The 21,444-nt window shown below is 41.8% G+C and overlaps 1 protein-coding gene and 1 long non-coding RNA gene across 4 annotated transcripts; one reads left to right on the forward strand and one right to left on the reverse strand.

Moving 5' to 3' along the window:
- The first annotated feature begins 8,436 nt into the window (after positions 1–8,436).
- LOC106605569 (HEPACAM family member 2) lies at positions 8,437–11,009 on the forward strand. Its single transcript, XM_014201359.3, has 6 exons — positions 8,437–8,575; positions 8,879–9,199; positions 9,358–9,633; positions 9,837–10,085; positions 10,444–10,563; positions 10,838–11,009. Exons 1-5 carry the CDS (start codon positions 8,530–8,532, stop codon positions 10,518–10,520), a joined length of 969 nt encoding a protein of 322 aa, XP_014056834.1. The 5' UTR covers positions 8,437–8,529; the 3' UTR covers positions 10,521–10,563; positions 10,838–11,009.
- Positions 11,010–14,745: 3,736 nt separating this feature from the next.
- LOC123743254 (uncharacterized) lies at positions 14,746–20,530 on the reverse strand. 3 transcript variants are annotated; one of them, XR_014392395.1, is made up of 8 exons: positions 20,366–20,530; positions 19,560–19,749; positions 19,194–19,335; positions 16,595–18,610; positions 16,144–16,172; positions 15,814–15,990; positions 15,425–15,691; positions 14,746–15,125 (listed from the first exon to the last, which is right to left on the reverse strand). It is a non-coding gene; the product is annotated as an uncharacterized LOC123743254 (long non-coding RNA). The 3 variants fall into 3 exon arrangements; XR_014392394.1 differs by having other exon boundaries at positions 19,194–19,350; XR_006770061.2 differs by having other exon boundaries at positions 19,194–19,749.
- Positions 20,531–21,444: the final 914 nt, after the last annotated feature.

The following is a 21,444-nucleotide window of genomic DNA, read 5'->3' on the forward strand; positions in this document are numbered from 1 at the left end:
TTACTAAATATATAAATATTCACACAGAATTACATCTACACAGAATGGATCATACATTGATTACAAATTATGTCATAAAGAAAACGTCCCTGGTGGACGGAGCCGACATGACGGCTGGTTACACAAAGGAAAGGGGGTTGGGTTTGAATGAAAGCGCGGGAAGACTGAGGAACAAAGGGAGAAGCTATGTCTCTATCGGGCCGTAGGCAGCTATTATATCGTAAATACAGAATCTTATGCAGTCTAAATAACCTCCCATTTGGAAAAGGAAAATGCAATAAATTTACATAAAATAAAGTTTACTCTGAGCTGCGCTTTGATCGGTTGGTACTAGATGGGAGGCCGGGTTGTCCAGCATGGATCTCTGGTCCTCTGAAGACTGTCTAGTGGTGAACTGGAGCGTGGTAGAATGGATACTCTGTCCGTCCTCTCCTAGCCACGTTTAGTGGGCGGAGGGGGTAGCACTTCTTTATGAATAAGAGTTCAAAGTTCATACCAAGTTGCCATACCTTAAGCTCAAGCTATATTCTGGCTGGTATAGTCGAAATTCATCCTTCCGGCATGTAGGTCATCACCTTCACATTGAAATTCGGTGCCAATTTCGTTAGGTTCTTGCTGAGGTTGACTTAGTTCTGTAGGTGGTCTTTGTCCTTTCAAAGTGGGGATGGTAAGTCCTCACGTCCTTGGAACAGAAAGTTACATTTTCGTCAAGGGGCTTATATAGGATTGGGAGAGAGGGCCGTGTTTCATAGTTTCAACCCATGTTTGTTCACTTGGGCGGGGCCGCTGAGTGAGCAGAGTGGTGTTCTTCTGACAAACCGTTCTCTCATTAAGAAGCTCAAAATTACATTTCATCTTTTCACAAATAGTTTCATATTTAAACATTTAAATTGAACAACAATTCCATGTGAATCTGATAACTAGAATGTGTAGATTTTCCAAGATACAGTTTATGTCGTCCTATCATCAGTAATCATGTCTCAGACGCCAACTGAACTGACATCATATTCATTATTAAGTACCAACGCATATTTTCAACTGGTTGGATTACCAAAATATGGTTCCGTTTCCCACCTTTTGATGTCTCCAGAATCTCTATGTTAACAAAGGGCTTTTTCAAGAGTCAACTCTATAGAGTAGATAGAGAGAAATGGGGGGGAGGTATTTCTGGGGGACATAAACCTCCCCATCAAGCCAACGTCATTACACTGTCCTGCTCCTCCTCAGGCTCCTCCCCCTTCTCTTACCGCTGGCTGAATGGCAGCTCTGAAGTCACAGCCAGTGATTGAGTTCAGTTTGGTGATGGGAAAAGCACTCTCACCATAGTCAACGTGACGCGGGGGGTCGTTTAGCTGTAATGTGTTCAACCCCATCAGTAATGGAACCAGCCAGCCTCTAACCCTCACCATCAGCTGTGAGTCCATTTTCATTAAAAAAACTGTATGCATCTGTATGTTTTATCCAATGACTTGTTATTTTTGGCTTTGCAGATAATCCTCAAGTATATTCTACTGGCTCTATGACTTACACTTGTTGACCACTCTAGCTGCTTGACTTTTGCCTCTTGGTCTTGACCATGACATTGATTGGACACTGTTTTACTGGGCTTACAATGGTTTTCAAATATGTTGCAGATGGTCCAGAAAACACAGCAATGAAAGTGACCCCTCTAGATGTACTGTATGGATCAGGGTCAGACCTCACTCTGTCCTGCTCAGCTGAGTCCAGTCCTCCTGCCCAGTTTCAGTGGGCTATGAATAGAACACTGCTGTCCAATATGGGACCAGAACTCAGGCTGGAGAACATCCAGGCCAGTCAGAGTGGTAGCTACAGCTGCTGGGCCCATAATACCAGAACCCTGAGGTACCAGACATCTGAGCTGTCTGACATCACTGTGCTGGGTAAGTGGTAGAGAGGAAATGGAGACAGTCATGGGAGGAGAGAGAGTGGTTCTTAAGGTTTCACAGATCTTAAGGGGTCACAGCTGAACTGGGATGTTGGGTCTCTGGTCCATGTATCGTAAGGTTTCTTTGAACTCCTTTCACAGAATCAATATCTGGTGCTACCTTCAATACTTCCCCAAACCCTCCAATCATCGAGGGTAGTTTTGTCACCTTAACCTATGACGCTTCTGGCTTCAACATCACCAGAGACCGGATGAAGGATGGTCAGCATCTATCTGCTGGTGTCAACATAACCATCTCTGAGGGTAAGAAGACAGCATCTATCAATCCTGTGAATAAAGGTGACGCTGGAAAATACCTATGTAAACTCACCAACCCAGTCAGCTCTGCTGAGGTTGAATACAGTCTGACTGTACACCGTAAGTAGTGTAGTGTTATGATGTCCATACAATGTTTTCACTCCTTTTGTATTCAAATCAAACAAGCACAGAATAAATAGCATGAGTGGTTATGAATGAACAATCTGGCAACACTTCAACATTTCCTGGTTAGTATGTGTAGTCTTTCTGTCATCTCTGGTTCTCTCCCTGGTATCTGCAGCGGAGGGGTATGTGCACCAGGTGAACTGTCTGCTGGTGCCATTGCTGGGATTGTGATTGAAGGGTTGGTGGTTGGGGGAGGGGCAATTGGTGGGGCAGTCTTCATCATCAAGAAAAAGTGGTGAGTAAAATGATGGAACCTAGAACTTTTAATATGTTAATATTTTGTCAACTTTAATCTTTTAAAATTGTATTGTATTAGATAAAGTTTCCATCCTGAACCTTCTTTCAGCTGTATGGGCTCTGCAGTAGCCCTGTATGAGAACAGGCCAGAGACATGGCACAATCTCCACATCTACCCGACTAGGAGATGAAAGTCATTACCGTTCATCTATGTCTATCTATCTTTATCTATATTTCATATAAATGTACTGTATGTGTATCTATGTTTTTTTAATTTAATACACAAAGGTTTATCTTTGTTGTTATATTTTGTTATTACAACTGTTGTAGCTGTTGCCTTATAAATATGCTCTTTATGCTGTATCATTGCTCAAGTATGAAAGTCAAGATTATTTTATTTTCTACCTCCACTTAAATCTACTGTAACAGCAAGAGAAGGAAAGTGGAAAGGAGCCTGTAAAGTGGGAGCAGAAAGGGGACAGCAGTTAGAGTACTCTAATTCTGTTAATAATGTTGTTAAAACTAAATAAGAATTCTTAAAGTTTGCCTTCTATTTTATGATCAACTGTGTCTTTTGTGTCAGACCAGCAATAAATAATAATACATCATTTGGTGGGTGCTTATATTTCTCCTATTTCAAGTGTGTATTGATAGGCATAATGTGAATTGAAAATGTTATTTTTGCACATCCCAACTCTCCCTTTATCAATAGAAGACTGAGGTATGACCAGCCTGTCACACAAACTTTAGTTGTCAGACCCATATACAACTCAAAGTGTTTGGCCTTTCCCCAGACGCTACATATTATCCCCTTCATCAACATTAATGTAGGTGTTATAGCCTCCTAACAGTCTAGATTTTCACACGTCACTGATCTGCACTTGGAGACAGATAGAGGACCTTTGGTCCCTCCATGATGGACTTTGAGCAGATCACCTTCTAGTGGCTTCACAGCTCCTCTGCACGCAGGACTTAGTCTGGGGCTCTGTTCGCAGTCGCTAACTGAGTTCACAGTTTAAGAAGAGAAATAAACAATAACATTTTACTTTCAGGCATACTTGAAAAGTATTTAAAGGGTGTATACGTAATTTATAAGCTATGTGTTTCGACCTCGTATCCCAACCAACTACTCTCCCTGGAGTCCACCCAAAACACAACACAAAACAGTCATACACAGACAGAAGCAACAGCATAGATACGCTAACATTATGACATATTGACCCTAATAAACCAGATAAACTCTACTGTAGATGATTCACTTTAATCAAGCAGCAGACAATGCCTCCTCCACTGGCCAGGAGGGAGTAAGACAGGGGTCAGAGAGGAAGATTTGCCCTGATGGAACGCACCAAGATGTATAGTAAACCTTGTATTGACGTGTCAAGCTTTATATCTTATTCAGTTCCATTATCTACACTTATCAAATTAATGAGGTTGAAAAACAGCCACATATTAAATTCAAACCTCATAATGATGAGAATGAATAGACTGTAAATGGAACATGGCTCCACAAGCTTGGCCAGATACAGTTAAGTTTTTATTTAATTTAAGCCATTTAGCAGACACTCTTAACCAGAGTGACTTACAGGAGAAATTAGGGTTAAGTGCCTTGCTCAAGAGCACATCAACAGACTTTTCACCTAATCTGCTTGGGGATTCGAACCAGCAACCTTTCAGTTACTGGCCCAATGCTTGTAACCGCTAGGCTACCTGCCACCTGCCACCAGTACTGCCTTTACACAAACATACTTCCATACAAAGGATTCAGCCACATTGAACTCACTGTCTGAAGTTGGCAAGTTGTGTGTGTGTGCGTGTGCGTGCGTGCGTGCGTGTGTGTGTGTGTTTAAGGAATGGGCACTAAAAGAAAGATTTTGTTGGTCAGTCCCATTAGACATAGAGTTCTCTGGCCCCATGCTTCCTGTCTATAAAGCTATGTGTGTTGACTTGGTGTGGCCAGTTTCAGTACAGATACACACCTCAGAGTATGTATAGTGACATCAGGGTGGCGCCAAGCCCCCACATAAACCCATGTCAGGAATTAGAGAACCAGCTGACACAGATTACCTGGACAATTTAGACAATGTGTAATTGTGCATTTCTATACAATCACACCTGTTTTGTACCTACATTGCATTCGGAAATTATTCAGACCGCTTGACTTTTTCCACATTTTGTTACATTACAGCCTTATTCTAAAATGGATTAAATAAAAAATGTCCTCCTCAGTCTACACACAATACCCCATCATGACAAAGTTCAGGTGCATCCTGTTTCCATTGATCATCCAGTCGTAAATTCAATTGATTGGGCATGATTTGGAAAGGAACATACCTGTCTATATAAGCTCCCACAGTTGACAATGCACGTCAGAGCAAAACCAAGCAATGAGGTAAAAGTAATTGTCTGTAGAACTCCGAGACAGGATTGTGTTGAGGCACAGATAGATCTGAGGAAGGGTACCAAAAAATGTCTGCATTATTGAAGGTCCCCAAGAAGAGAGTGGCCTCCATCACTCTTAAAATGGAGGAAGTTTGGAACCGCCAAGACTCTTCCTAGAGCTTGCCGCCTGGCCAAACTGAGCAATCGGGAGAGAAGGGCCTTCATCAGAGATGTGACCAAGAACCCGATGGTCACTCTGACAGAGCTCCAGAGTTACTCTGTGGAGATGGGGGAACCTTCCAGAAGGACAACCATCTCTGCAGCACTTCACCAATCAGGCCTTTATGGTAGAGTGGTCGGACGGAAACCACTCCTCAGTAAAAGGAACATGACAGCTTACTTGGAGTTTGCCAAAAGGCACCTAAAGGACTCTCAGACCATGAGAAACAAGATTGTCTGGTCTGATGAAACCAAGATTGGACTCTTTGGCCTGAATGCCAAGCGTCACATCTGGATTAAACCTGGCACCATCCCTACGGTGAAGCATGGTGGTGGCAGCATCATGCTGTAGGGATGTTTTTTAGCGTCAGGGATTGGGAGATTATTCAGGATTGAGGGAAAGATGAAAGGAGCAAAGTACATAGAGATCCTTAATGAAAAACTGCTCCAGAGCGCTCACAACCTCAGACTGGGGTGAAGGTTCACCTTCCATCAGGACAATGACCCTAAGCACACAGCCAAGTCAATGCAGGAGTGGCATCGAGACAAGTTTCTGAATGTGCTTGAGTGACCTAGCCTGTTTTTTATTTTTAGTCAATTTGCAAACATTTCTAAAAACTTTGCTTTGTCATTATGGGGTATTGTGTGTAGATTGATGAGGGCAAAACATTTTTTTAATCAATTTTAGAATAAGGCTGTAATGTAACAAAATGTGGAAAAAGTAAATGGGTCAGAATACTTTCCGAATGCACTGTATGTACAATCACACATGTTATAAAGGATACTTACAGTATGTACAATCTTGCATGTTCCTTTTGAGTGACCACAAGACAGGAGTTAAGCATTTAAGGTTAACTTTGTCATACAGTATCTAAGTTTTGTTTATTGTGTAAAAAATTCTAAATCAGTTTCAATACTCTCTCAAGGGATCCTACCATCAACATTGTTTCCTGGTTTTCGGACATACTGACAAATTTTGCCCAAACCTAACTGGTTTTCATGGTTGTCCAATAGAGAGAGACAAGTGCCTCCTAAATAAATAAGTGGAGTTTTTCTTGGTTGTTTGATGAAGGTTTTCATTCGCTCCGTATTGTGTCACCTGACCTCTGACCCTGTGCATTACCACTAGTCTAGTGTCTTTGATCCTCCTTGCGTTGGAATGCATCACCTGACTGACCCTGCTCAAACACAACTCCCAACAAAATCTTGTAAACCTGGTAAACAGACCACTTCTGTTATATTATTCACTGATTTAGGTAACTCTTGACTGAAATGTGTTTAAAGGCCCAGTGCAGTCAAAAATCTGATTTGTATGTGTTTTATATACACAAAGTGTCCAAAACATGACATAGACTGACCAGGTGAATCCAGGTGAAAGCTATGACACCTTAGTGATGTCACTTGCTAAATCCACTTCAATCAGGGTAAATGAAGAGGAGGATTTTTAAGCCTTGAGACAACTGAGACATGGATTGTGTATGTGTGCCATTCAGAGGGTGAATGGGCAAGACAAAAGACTTAAGTGCCTTTGAACTCGGTATGGTAGTAGGTGGCAGGCGCACCAGTTTGAGTGTGTTAAGAACTGCAATGCTGCTGGGTTGTTCACGCTCAACAGTTTTCTGTGTGTTTCAAGAATGGTCCACCACCCAAAGGACATCCAGCCAACTTGACACAACTGTGGGAAGCATTGAAGTCAACATGGGCAAGCATCCCTGTGGAACGCTTTTGAAAACCTGTGGAGTCCACGCCCTGACGAATTGAGGCTGTTCTGAGGGCAAAAGGGGGTGCAACTCATTATTAGGAAGGTGTTCCAAAACATTTTGTACACTCAGTGTATATTGCCACACTATGAGGTTGGTATAATACTGTGAAATTTTGAAAATGATGATAATGCACTTTTAGTGTAAGAGCTGTTTGAAAAGATCGCCTGAAATGTCAATCTGTTTTGGTGGGATCGAGTTTTGGCCTGCCTGGTGACATCACTAGGTAGTAAATTAGTTAATAGACCAATAAGAAAGAGAGTTCCATATCTCTCTGCCAATAACAGCAAGTTTTCAGTTTTCCCCTCCGCTCTCAGACCACTCCCAGACAGTCCTGGCAAAATACTTACTTGAGAAAGTACTCTCTGCTAAGGAATAATTGTCACGGTTGTCTTCGTCCTCTGATGATATAACGAAATCATCGTTGGAAAATGTGGACCAATACGCAGCAGGTACGTGTATGCTCATCTTGAGAATTTATTAACTTCAAAAAATGAACGTACAAAATCACAAAACAAAAAGAACGAACGAACAACTACAAACAGTCTGGCTAGCATAGGCTCAACACAGAATAATCACCCACAAACACAAACACACCCTAATATATGGGACTCTCAATCAAAGGCAGATAGACAACACCTGCCTTCAACTGAGAGTCCCAACCCCAATTAACCAAACATAGACATACACTCACTAGACTCCACATAGAACTACCTAGACATAAACCAAAACCCGAAAATACTAAACCAAACACCCTTTTAACAAACACACCACCCCGAACCACATAAAACAAATACCCTCTGCCACGCCCTGACCAAACTACAAAACAATTAACTTTATATACTGGCCAGGATGTGACAATAATTTTGTTTCTTTTCGACCATTTTAGTTGAAACCATTAGAGTAAGGTACCTAATTGTTTGCCAGAAATGATTTGATATTGAGATAAAAAGGACTGTATTGGACCATTAACCTGTATCTAAATAAAGTATACTATTTCCATTATATACCAAATATCGCATTTTAGGATTCTATCAAGTATCTTCTTGATATTCAACACCTCTACTCTTTGATCATTATATCAATATTTAGTAGATGCAATAAGAAACAGAATGGTTAATTTCATCTAGTTCCATGTTTGGCTTTATTGAGTTAATTTAATTGTTGAAGCCTCCATTGATCACTCCGATACACCATGGCCAATAGGAAGCAGAATGAATCATCAATGGGATAGGCTATTGTCTCAATGGTAAATGGTACAGATAAAGACCTAAAGAGGAAGTCTCTACAAAGCTATTGTTTGTTATTTTCCACTCATCAACGTGACCTCCAATAACCTCTTAGAATGGAAATTCCCAGAGGGCATTGTAATGTGTGTACACAGCTATATCATAAAGGTAGTTTCTGTTCTGTATCACTGAGTGGGGGGCCGGGCCTTGTCTTCAGAGGGGACAATCAGAGGGGTGTAGGAATATAAAAGGAGTAGGGACATGGTCTGGTCAACACTACAAGTACTTCCATTAGACAGAGCCATCCTTCACCATGGACTTTACACTTTTCACAGCAGCCATTGTGTTTCTAACATCAGGTATGCCTATTGCTACAATTAACATGCAGAACATAATTAGTTTTGAAGGGTGTTATTCAAATAGGTTACCTGCTGAAGCTATTTAACTAGCTATAGTTATACTGGACTAAGAAAAAGAAAATGTTTTTGTGTATTTCACAAGCAAGGTTTTTACATAAGTCTATTTACATTAAAAAAAATATATATATATATATATATATATATATATATATATATTTCAATGTATTGTTTTTCTTTTCATGTATTGTTACGTCTTATGTGTACATTACAACATTTCCTTCCTCCTCCCTCTGTCTCGTCCAGGTCTGTGTGTAGGTCAGAGTGTGTTACCGCCAGGACCATTGACTGGAGCCATAGGAGGGAGAGTGAAGTTCACCACAACCCTCAGTCCACCAGCCAAACCTTTTGTCTCAGTGAGCTGGACCTTCAACAGGGTCAACATCATCACCTCCACTACGGTCAACATAACTAATGCTGACCACAAAGACCGGATCAGTCTGGACAGAACCACTGGCTCTCTAGAGCTGTGGAACCTGGGCCTGAGGGACCAAGGGGAGTACAGAGTCAGCATCATACCAGACGGGGCTCTGGAGCTACAAGGAGCTACCACTCTGGATGTCTATGGTGGGCCACAGTTCTATTCTTGGCAGTCGCATCATCGTATCTTAGACTCACCAAGGCATTTTTTTCAGCTATGAATATGAAAATTGTATACATTAAGACAGATTGTTCAAATGTACTGTACCTGTCTCACTCTCTCCATACTGTTAACCTCTTTACAGTGTTGCTATCTGCTGCCACCATCACTAGCCCCACAGCCACCCTGATAGCTGGCATAAGCTCCACCACCCTGACCTGTGAGGCTGCTGGCAACATCAGCTCCATACAGTGGATCAAAGATGGCCTCCCTCTGTGTCCCAGCAACAATATCACCTTCTCTGTAGACAACAGGACAGTCCATCTCAGTCCTGTTCAGCATATTGACAACGGAGAATATGACTGTTTAGTCAGCAACCCTGTCAGCAACCAGACAGCATCCCACAACCTGACTGTCAACTGTGAGTACTGCTTACTAGATCCTAATTCCAGGAGTGATTGTGATTGTGCTTGGCATCTTTATGTCAATTACCAACTCACTGGATGTTGCCGTTGAAAAAAACAAAACAATGTCTTGCCTTTGCTTTTCAATAGTGTATAGACCCACGGAATAAGTATTTAGTTTATTTAGCATTGATCATTATTTTATTTGACCATGTTGCAGTTGGACCTCAGAACATATCAATAGATGGACCATTAGCAGCATCAACAGGATACAGGGTAAGTCTGAGCTGTTCGGCTGACTCTATCCCTCCTGCTACATTCACCTGGATGTTCAACAGGACAGAGACGGGTGTTAACAACACCCTGTACATCATAGAGAGGATGGAGGCGCTACACATTGGGAACTACACCTGCACTGCCACCAATAACATCACCGGACTGAAAGACTCTGTGGTCCACAAGCTGAGAGGTTAGTTACAGCTCGATGTTGCAGTTAGGAATCATGAAAAAATGAAGTGTATCCAAGATTAAGTACATAACACATATAAGTTAACAAAATAAGTGTATTGTGTAAAGTAAAACAGCTAGAACTTTGTGACTTGGCATTGTACCTTTTACTTTGTATCCATATTCTGAGCCTGGATAATAAGTTGCAAACCTGATATTTCAGTCACTCTAATTTGTGTAAATACAAAGGGTTTATTCGTGCCTTACACTCCTCTGGAATTTCATTGGAATTGCTGGATAAGGTTTATCCCTGAGATCACTGCACTGACCTGATGTAGCTTCATACCAGAGCAGGTGATATGACTTGTTCCCCTCTACAGCCTCCTCTGCTGCCCCCATTTGGTCATTTGCTTTGATGGTGACCAGTGTCCTGGCGGTGGGACTGCTGCAACTGTAGATGTCTGAAAGGAGAGAGAGGGACAAGAAGGGGCTGGTGAAGGGTGAGGATGAATGTGATGTATGCTGTCATAAACATGATGAGTATGTTTAAATGGTTTAATGTTTAAATTTAATTTTTTATTATGATAAGTCTTACATTTATGCAATTGAATAGAGAATGTTATGATATTATTCTGTAATAATATTTCATGAATTTATTGATAAGGAAAACAATTCTATAATAATAGCATATTTGTTGTTGTTGGTATAATAATGGCCATGATTTTGTGTTGGTTACTCTGTGTAAAACATGTTTTGTTGTAAATATTTCTGTAGATTTGTCAACCCCGGAGCCTCTTTGCTGATGAAGGACAATCTTGATTTGGAATCTTCTGGGCAAGAGGATGTTGTATAGAATCAAACCTGTCGTTAGTTTTAATATGTAGAGATGTACTTTAGCCTGTCAAACTGCAATATTATCTGGGCTTTATATCACATTTTATGATTATATATATATATATATATATATATATATATATATATATATATATATATATAAATCAAAGCAATCCATGGTACATGTCATGAAAGATTCCTGTACACAGAGCAAAAACATAAATGCAACATGTTAAGTGTTGGTCCCATGTTTCATGAACTGAAATAAAACATCCCAGCAATTTTCCAGATGCACAAAAAGCTTATTTCTCTACATTTTTGCACATGTTTGTTTACATCCCTGTTAGTGAGCATTTCTCGGCATATCAAGAAGCTGATTAAACAGCACGACCATTACAAATCAAATCAAACTTTATTTGTCACATGCGCCAAATACAACACGTAACACTTACCTTGAAATTATTACTTACAAGCCCTTAATCAACAAAGCAGTTAAAGAAAGAGTTAAGAAAATATTTACTAAATAAACTAAAGTAGAAAATGAAAAGTAACTGTAATGTGATGCGTACTGGCGGCAGAGAAGTCAGGCGCAGGAGAGCAAAACGGATTTACAACGGTTGTGTTTAATAAACATAAACCACCGTCAACAGAACAATACAATAAACGGGTCAAACAAAATCTGGTAAATACCAGCATACCGTGCACAAGCACTACAACAAACAATTACGGACCAGGACATGGGGGGGAACAGAGGGTTAAATACACAACATGTAATTGATGGAATTGGAACCAGGTGTGATGGAAGGCAAGACAAAACCAATGGAAAATGAAAAGTGGATCGGCGATGGCTAGAAGGTCGGTGACGTCGACCACCGAACGCCGCCCGAACAAGGAGAGGGACCAACTTCGGCGGAAGTCGTGACAGTAACACAAGTAAATAACAATAACGAGGCTATATAAAGGGGGTACCGGTACCAAGTCAATGTGTGGGGATACAGGTTAGTCGAGGTAATTTGAACAAGTAGGTATGCATAGGTATGCATATGCATAGATAATAAACAGTGAGTAGCAGCAGTGTAAAAAAAAAAGGGGGGGGGGGGGGTCAATGTAAATAGTCCAGGTGGCCATTTGATTAATTGTTCAGCAGTCTTATGGCTTGGGGGTAGAACCTGTTATGGAGCCTTTTGGTCCTAGACTTGGCGCTCTGGGTGCATGGATGCAGCTTGTGCTGGGGACAATAAAAGGCCACTCTAATGTGCAGTTTTTTCACACAACACAATGCCATTTGTAATTGTAGTTATTATGGATCACCATTAGCTGCTGCTGCTACTGGGGTCCGACAAAATTAAAGCAGTTATAAACCATTTAAAATATTACATGTGTCACGTCCTGACCAGCAGAGGGAGTTGTTGTTTAGTAGTTTGGTCAGGACGTGGCAGAGGGATGTTTGTTTTGTATGGTGGGGGTTTTGTGTGTGTTGTAGAGGGGTGTTTGATTTATGTGTTCGGGGTTATGTTCTAGTTTTTGTAATTCTATGTGGTCTCTAGTCTTTTGTATTTCTATGTCTGGTTTATTGGGGTTGGACTCTCATTTGGAGGCAGGTGTTTTCTAGTTGCCTCTGATTGAGAGTCCTATATATGGGTATGTGTTTGGTTAAGTGTTTGTGGGAGATTGTTGCTTGTTTTGCCTGTGTGAGCATGACAAGACTGTTTTATTGTTTGTGCATTCTTCATTTTGTTGTTTTGGTGTTCTCTTTATTTAAAATAAATATCAAGATGAGCATCCACATTCCTGCTGCGTTTTGGTCCTCCATTCCCGACGACAACCGTTACAACATGACATTGCATTTCATAACACTTTTCACGACACATTGTGTTCCCTCAGGCCACTACTCTACTATCACATATCTACAATACAAAAACCCATGTGTGCATGTTTATAGTGCGTATGTTATCATGTGTGTGTATGCATGTGTCTGTGCCTATGTTTCTGTTACTTCACAGTCCCAGCTGTTCCATAAGGTGTATTTTTACCTGCTTTTTAAATCTGATTCTACTGCTTGCGTCAGTTACCTGATGTGGAATAGAGTTCCATGTAGTCATGGCTCTATGTAGTACTGTGTGCCTCTCATAGTCTGTTCTGGACTTGGGAACTGTAAAGAGACCTCTGGTGGCATGTCTTGTGGGGTATGCATGGGTGTCTGAGCTGGGTGCTAGTATTTTAAACAGACAGCTCAGTACCTTCAGCATATCAACATCTCTTACAAAGACAAATAATGATGAAGTCAATCTCTCTTCCACTTTTGAGCCATGAGAGATTGACATGCATGTAATTAATGATAGCTCGCCATGTACTTTTAAAGGGCCAGCCGTGCTGCCCTGTTCTGAGCCAACTGCAATTATCCCAAGTCCCTCTTTGTGGCAGCTGACCACACGACTGAACACTAGTCCAGGTGCAACAAAACCAGGGCCTGTAGGACCTGCCTTGTTGATAGTGTTGTTAAGGTGTAGAACTTGATGGGTGAAGTCCAGAGCCAACTGAAGATATGCAGTTGAGATCAGCTGTGTCAGGGAGAGAGAGAGAGAGAGAGATTGAGCCCGAGTGTCACGTCCTGACCAGTAAAAGGGGTTATTTGTTATTGTAGTTTGGTCAGGGTGTGGCAGGGGGTGTTTTTCTGTGTGTTTTGGGGTTTTGGGCATTCTATGTCCTTTTTTCTATGTGTTTGTATTTCTTTGTTTTGGCCTGGTATGGCTCTCAATCAGGGACAGCTGTACATCGTTGTCGCTAATTGGGAGCCATACATAGGTAGCCTGTTTTCCTTTGGGTTTTGTGGGTGGTTAATTTCTGTTTAGTGGTTTGTAGACCTGACAGAACTGTTTGGCTGTCGTTTTCGCTTTGTATATTGTGTTCTCAGAATGTATATTAAATGATTAGCACTCACCATGCTGCGCCTTGGTCCTCTTCTTCCAAAGACAGCCGTTACGGAGCCACCCACCTTCAACGGACCAAGCAGCGTGGTATGGAGGAGCAGAGGGTTCAGGACTCCTGGACTTGGGCAGACATACTGGATGGAAAGGGACCCTGGAGACAGGCTGGAGAATATCGCTGCCTGCTGGAGGAGATAGAGGCAGCGAAGGCAGAACAGCGTTTCTGGGAGGATCGGCTGGCACGGCAAGAGGAGGAGAGACAGCCCCAAGATTTTCTTTTGGGGGGGGCACGCGGGATGGTCGGCGGTACCGAGGATGGAACCAGAGCCAGTCGGGGTGAAGTTGGAGGTGAGCGAAGCAGAGACAGTGAAGGAGTTGATGGGGAGATTGGAGGAGAGGCCTCCTGCATGTCTCCCCAGCCTGGTGAGGCCTGCGCTCAGAGCCAGGCCTCCTGCATGTCTCCCCAGCCTGGTGAGTCCTGTGTCTGCGCCCAGAGCCAGGTCTCCTGCAAGTCTCCCCAGCCTGGTGTGTCCGGCGCAGCCAGAGCCGCCCGCCTGTCCGGCGCAGCCAGAGCCGCCCGCCTGTCCGGCGCAGCCAGAGCCGCCCGCCAGTCCGGCGCAGCCAGAGTCGCCCACCTGTCCGGCGGCGAGGAACCCCGCTCTAGAGGTGCCACCTAAGTGGGGTGAGCCAGTGGTGGAGCGGGGTCTGCGTCCTGCTCCTGAGCCACCTCCGTAGGGGGGAGGATTGGGAAGGGGGGGTGTAGCACAAGAACCGTCATTGACGGTGGCCACCCTCCCTTCACTCCCTTTAGTTTGGGGTTATTGTTTTGTGAGTATTTGTATTTGTTTCAGGTGCATTCGGGGTCTGCACCTTTTGGGGGGGGGGGGGGGGGGGGGGGGGGGGTACTACTGTCACGTCCTGACCAGTAAAAGGGGTTATTTGTTATTGTAGTTTGGTCAGGGCATGGCAGGGTTTTTTTTCTGTGTGTTTTGTTTTTTTGGGGGTTTTGGGCATTCTTTTTTCTATGTGTTTGTATTTCTTTGTTTTGGCCTGGTATGGCTCTCAATCAGGGACAGCTGTACATTGTTGTCGCTGATTGGGAGCTATACTTAGGTAGCCTGTTTTCCTTTGGGTTTTGTGGGTGGTTAATTTCTGTTTAGTGGTTTGTAGATCTGACAGAACTGTTTGGCTGTCGTTTTCGCTTTGTATATTGTGTTCTCAGAATATATATTAAATGATGAGCACTCACCACGCTGCGCCTTGGTCCTCTTCTTCCAAAGACAGCCGTTACACCGAGGCAACTAAAAAACAAGTATAATCAAAGGTAATATAAGGATGCAATAAAAAGTACATTTACCACTTTAAACTTTTATTGTCTATGTTGGAGCCCTGGATTTCCCGGGTTAGTAAAGACAGAACGAGACACATTGAGTACGTTTGTGTAAATCGTCTATACCTACTACTGTAGGTAGGTTATTCAGGGATGATGTGGTACATCAAAGGTTGTGTATCGGAGAGTGCTCCTTTTCATCACAGCTATAACAAAATGCTTCAATTCAGTAAGGTGCCAGCAAGGTGCCAGAGGTGCAGTACTACTTACAGTGTCAGTGTTGGTTTGTCTGGTAGGAAGTTTTCCCTGAGAGAGAACAGTAAAGGACTCAGTCACTGAAGTATACTAACAGACCCACAGTCTGTCACAATGCTGCTATCGCTGTAAATAACTCATACAGGACATGGTGGGAACCATAGGTATACAATATCATAATTGTTTTATTTAACTTTGTGGTGGAAACTCATTCTTGAGGTGGTGTTGGAGCTCCAGTTTTCTTATTTCCTACGTACTCATACTTGTGTACACCTGCAGAAGCTGTGTGGGCATGTGGTGGGTAGAGAGAGAGAAACAAAATAGCAGCTGATGAAGTTAATAACGAGAGATTGTTGTCAGCTTGCAAATGTTTGCTAAACTCTATACGCAAACCTCTCTCTGACCTTTGGTTCCTGGTACATGGCTGGTGGCTATAGTATGGCTGGTGCCTGGTTGTGGTTGCTTGCGATCATGGGTTCTTTCCTGGATTTGGGTGGTCAGTTCGTGCCCCTCACGTCCTTTGTCAGGGCTGGACATGGACATATCTTCTGTCCGGGACGATCTGCTCAGTGTGTCTGTATCTGATGGACATCACAGATGATAAAGGACAACTGTGGTCATCAGCTGCAGCACAGAAAGGCTCTCCACTCTCATCTCAGTGCATGTATGAATGATATTTCCATACAGTAATTGATAAACGTGTACTAGACTACAATTATCATGGTTTCTTTTACCTTTCTCTTCATTGGTCTCTTTCTTGTTCCTGAACAACATACAGAAAACATTTACATTTACTGTCAAAATGGTCTGCAGAATATTATAAATATTGTTATTTCCCCACAATTGATGGAAGAAATGTTTTCTATTGAAATCAATGGTTTCCAGTTTTTGTTACACCAGAAGAAAAATGACTTATTGGCATAACCAACCACATTGGTTTCATATACTCAGAAATAGAGACCAAGAGCCACAGCAACCACTACCAACATCACAGCGACTGATATACCTGCTGCTACCTCTGGGCTCAGGGGTGGAGGGGTTTTATCTGCAGTGCACCAACACCAGAACACATTCAATAAACAAAACACAACCTATAGAGCAGATGCTGATGTGATGTTGATCGTTTTCGGCATTCGTTAGCTTTGATGGTCTACGTCTAATGGTGAATGTATCAGAGACCAGTACCTTTAACTGACAGACTATGGCCCATAGAGACATATTTTCCGGTGAGATCCTTCCTAGCATCACATCTGTAGTCCCCGCTGTTGTTGTAGCTGACACTCCTTATGATCTGGTAATCTGGTATTGGGTCTTCTGCTTAAGTAAGCCCATGAACAGAAGACCCTCAGACTGTAGTAGTAAACATAACATGTACAGATGTAGGATCTTAATTTGAGCCAGTATGCTACAGCAGGAGAATAATGAATTATTTATTGTTTTATAATTCAATCAAATTTCAATCAATCAATCAAATGTATTTATAAAACCCTTCTTACATCAGCTGATGTCACAAAGTGCTGTACAGAAACCCAGCCTAAAACCCCAAACAGCAAGCAATGCAGTTGTAGAAGCACGGTGGCTAGGAAAAACTCCCTAGAAAGGCCAGAACCTAGGAAGAAACCTAGAGCGGAACAAGGTTATGAGGGGTGACCAGTCCTCTTCTGGCTGTGCCGGGTGGATATTATAACAGAACATGGCCAAGATGTTCAAATGTTCATAGATGACCAGCAGGGTCAAATAATAATAATCACAGTAGTGGTGGAGGGTGCAACAGGTCAGCACCTCAGGAGTAAATGTCAGTTGGCTTTTCATAGCCGATCATTCAGAATATCTCTACCGAATGGACATCTTCGTAGGAGTTGCTACATTTTTTGTAAAGAAAAACAAGTCTGGAATTTCAAATTGGAAATGACAAACTTCTGAAACCTTTTAAAACCTCAATACACTACACTTTTTACATTTCCTGCGAAGCAGGAAAGTTATCCTTGTCACGATCGTCGTAAGAACTGGACCAAGGCGCAGTGTACCACATCTTTATTATAAAGTGAAACTTCAGCAAAAACAAAACAAACGAACAAACAAAACATGACGTTCTGGAGTGTTCACAGGCAACTACACAAAAGCAAGATCCCACAAAACACAGTGGGGAAATGGCTGCCTAAATATGATCCCCAATCAGAGACAACGATAAACAGCTGCCTCTGATTGGGAACCATACCAGGCCAACATAGAAATAAAACAACCTAGATTACCCACCCTAGTCACACCCCGACCTAACCAAAATAGAGAATAAAAAGGCTCTCTATGGTCAGGGAGTGACAATCCTGCAACACAGTAATCAAATTACGATCCTACAGCTGTATAATGAGGGCCAAGAATTCTTCCTGACCACATGACCTGACCAGGAAAAAAGTGGGCTCTAAGAACTGGGCATTATGAGTGTAATATCTCATAGGGCAGTTTTCCCAGACACAGATTGAAGGTGCACTATGCAGAAATCGCTCCGCCATTTCCTGGTTGCTAAAATTCGAATAGTTTCAGTTTATGTGACAAAACAAGCAAGTATTGTGTAGACAATCATTGAACCTTCTAAACCACTTTTAAATATCTTTTTCACAACCAAAAATCATGTATTTTCAGCAGTTTTAAACTGGTGTACAAAACCGAAAGTAAAAGATGCAAAAATTAGCGCACATAGAACAGATCTACTGCTTCTTAGACTTGCTTTTAATGAGAATGACAGATCTATAACTCACACTTCTATGTGAATTTGGTCGATTTGCCCAAGAAGTTACATATTGCAGCTTTAAGCCTAGTCCAGGATTTAAAATACTTGGAAGCGTGCTTGTTAGTTCAGGACTAGGCTTAATCTGTGTCTGAGAATCCGATCCATAGAGTATTATATTAGTTGTAGACCTTTACTCACAGTTCACTATCACGTTATAGGAGGCAGTAGCAGAGCGGGCAGGGTTGGTGAGTTTACACACATATTCTCCGCTGTCGTGTCTTTCACAGGACTGATGGATACTTTACTGTTTTCCTCTGAGAATAATTTGTCGCCACCAGCAGACGGAGGCTGACCTTCCTTCATCCATTGTATAGTAGTGATGTTACCAGCAGCCTCACAGGTTAAGGTGGCGGAGCTCCAATCTGCAAACAGATGGTTTGGTGGTCCTGTGATGTTGGCATCAGATACATTCGCTGTAAAACAAGACGACATAGCCAAAGACTGAGGAATATCAAAGACACCACAATGATGATGATTTTTATGGTTTTAATGATGATAAGGTCAAATGAATATCTATTTCAAACTTTCCTCATTGTAACTAAACTCTTAAAGCTAGAATCCTTATTGCCACATACATTTTGTTGACTTCTAAATTGATGACATATACCCGTTGATTATTGAATGTAACTTCCCACTGGGCACACGCTGGTTGAATTAATGTTGTTTCCACCTGAAATTACATTGATTTGACGTATGTGCCTCATAATCTTAGTTCAACAGTCATATCCCATCATAACCCAAAATATAAGCTTGTTTTACTCCAATGTTTGTATATATATATATGTATAGCCCCAAAAGATCATTAAAACTATAATGTTGATATCATGGATGGTTAGTGCTTGAATCCATGCCTCTGTCTATGAATTTGAGAATTTTTCCATTTCACCAGGCCCATATCTCAGCTTTTTACCAAAACTGAAGCGGGATGACCGCTTTGTTATTGTTTCATTTAAGGATTTGAGCTTTAACTCTCTTTGTCATGGCACTTGGACTTACCATACACAACCAGTTCAGTTGATTGTTTCTGCTGTAGCTGTTGTTATCACTCTGTATTCTCCATTGTCAGCCAGGGTCAGATTCCTGAGCTCCAGAGATCCAGTAGTTTTGTTCAGAGTGATCCTGTCTCCGTGTCCAGGCCCTATAGAGTCATCACCTGTAGAGGTTATAATATTGACTCCACCAACACTCCTGCATATTGTTATTGTAGTAACTTGACAAGGAATGCCCACACGCATTTCGATATTACTTTCCTTTACTTTCAACCCAAACCTAAAAGTGTATTGCCAGGTACAAACGGTACAAATATAACAGAACTATATAGCCCACTCAACCGGTGGTAGAATCACATTGCACAGAACTCACTCTTAGTGATGACATCATCAACAGGGGAAGGTCATGGTCAATACCAATAATAACCATGTCATTATTTATATAGTGTCCACACTATAACAGTTATGAACGGCTGGGCTGGTGGATTTAGATTTGTGATGAACAACACTGTCCCTTCTTCTGCTCCATTCACAGGGCCTTGTGGTAACACACCCACAGAGACCTGGAGGGAATACAGGGCGGCAGAGAGCATGGCCTCAGACAACATAATTTACATGTAGGTACACACTGTACACTAAAGCGTTCCATCATCCAGGACCGTTCTAAATGACTGACGCAGAGAACCATAGGCCCAGTAACAAGCACACAGCAGTAATAGTCAGACACAGCTAGCTATACGTACACACAACACAGACAGACTGTCTTCCACAAAAAGGGGTGTAGCCAACATTTGTAGTTCAAACACAGGAGAATAGGATGTGGAATCAACATTTTACTAATTTAACGTGGTGTCTGACAAATACATGAATATATCAACTGAATAAGGCATGATCAGTGACAGAGTTTTCTCCCCTACTTTGGTAATCAGAGTGTAATTACTGTACTCTACTGTACACAGTAATCTATAGTACAATAATTTCATTTCAATGAAAGGAAACTGTAGCTGTATGAAATTAGCAACGAGTGTAGTTATTGTGCAGTTAGGGCTACGTGCAATTACAAGGGGGGAAGGAAAACCATTTAATGTAACTAGACTGTAAATGTACAACTCAAAGAGCTGTAAAGCATGGCCTAGGTAACAATGAGGTTTAAAGAGATAAACAAAATATCTGCTTTACCTGTGAGTATGAACAGAGTGAGAGAGATGGCTACTGCAGTTTCCATTGCTGTTGGAATAATTTGTTCTGTTCCAGATTTAGAGAGTGCTTCTAGTACACTCACAATATGATGCTATCCAATAGGCTGAGGTGACAAGGAACTCCCGGTGACAAGGTGACAAGGAAGTTCCCCATTTACCATAAGCCACATTGCAGTGACCTTTGTATCGGTTCAGGTAAGGGCCCTGTAATGTTATTTCGATACAGATATTTATGGTTTACTGTACATGAAGGACAGGAATTTGGTAAACTGGATAATGAACTGCACGGCAGATAAACACACACCTTTTCCTAACATTGTCATTCATTAATGTGATTCGCCATTCAGGATTGGGCCTTGCTGTGGACCATGATCCGGAATGAAGTTAGGACACAAGGATGTTGACCAAAACTACAGCTTTTATTGAATCCGATAAACAAGCTTTAATTTAGTCGTCAACCCAAACATGAACTTGAACTACAAGCAAGATGTGGCTCTTATAACTTTATTCAGTCTTTACCTGGACAGCCACACCCTCAATTAGCCAATTACTCACATTTGTTAGACAATGTTACATTTTTGGTAACATTTCCCTTTATTATAAATACACTGAACAAAAATAGAATGTAACATGCAACAAACAAAGATTTTACTGAGTTTCAGTTCATATAAGGAAATCAGTCAATTGAAATAAATAAATTAGGCTGTAATCTATAGATTTAACATGATTGGGAATACAGATACAGTAAGGGAAAAACATATTTGATCCCCTGCTGATTTTGTACGTTTGCCCACTGACACTGGCTGGAGAGTGAGCTGCGTTCAGGGGATCTACGTGTTTGAGAGTGTGAGTTGGAAGCAGACGTTACATCACGCTGCATGAGGCAAATGGTGATCACACCAGATACTGACTGGTTTTCTGATCCATTCCCCTACTTTTCTTTTTAAAGGTTTCTGTGACCAACAGATGCATACAGTGAGGGAAAAAGTATTTGATCACCTGCTGATTTTGTACGTTTGCCCACTGACAAAGAAATGATCAGTCTATAATTTTAATGGT

Source organism: Salmo salar, chromosome 05 (assembly GCF_965601325.2).
Source record: "Salmo salar chromosome 05, fSalSal1, whole genome shotgun sequence".
Taxonomy (NCBI): domain Eukaryota; kingdom Metazoa; phylum Chordata; class Actinopteri; order Salmoniformes; family Salmonidae; genus Salmo; species Salmo salar.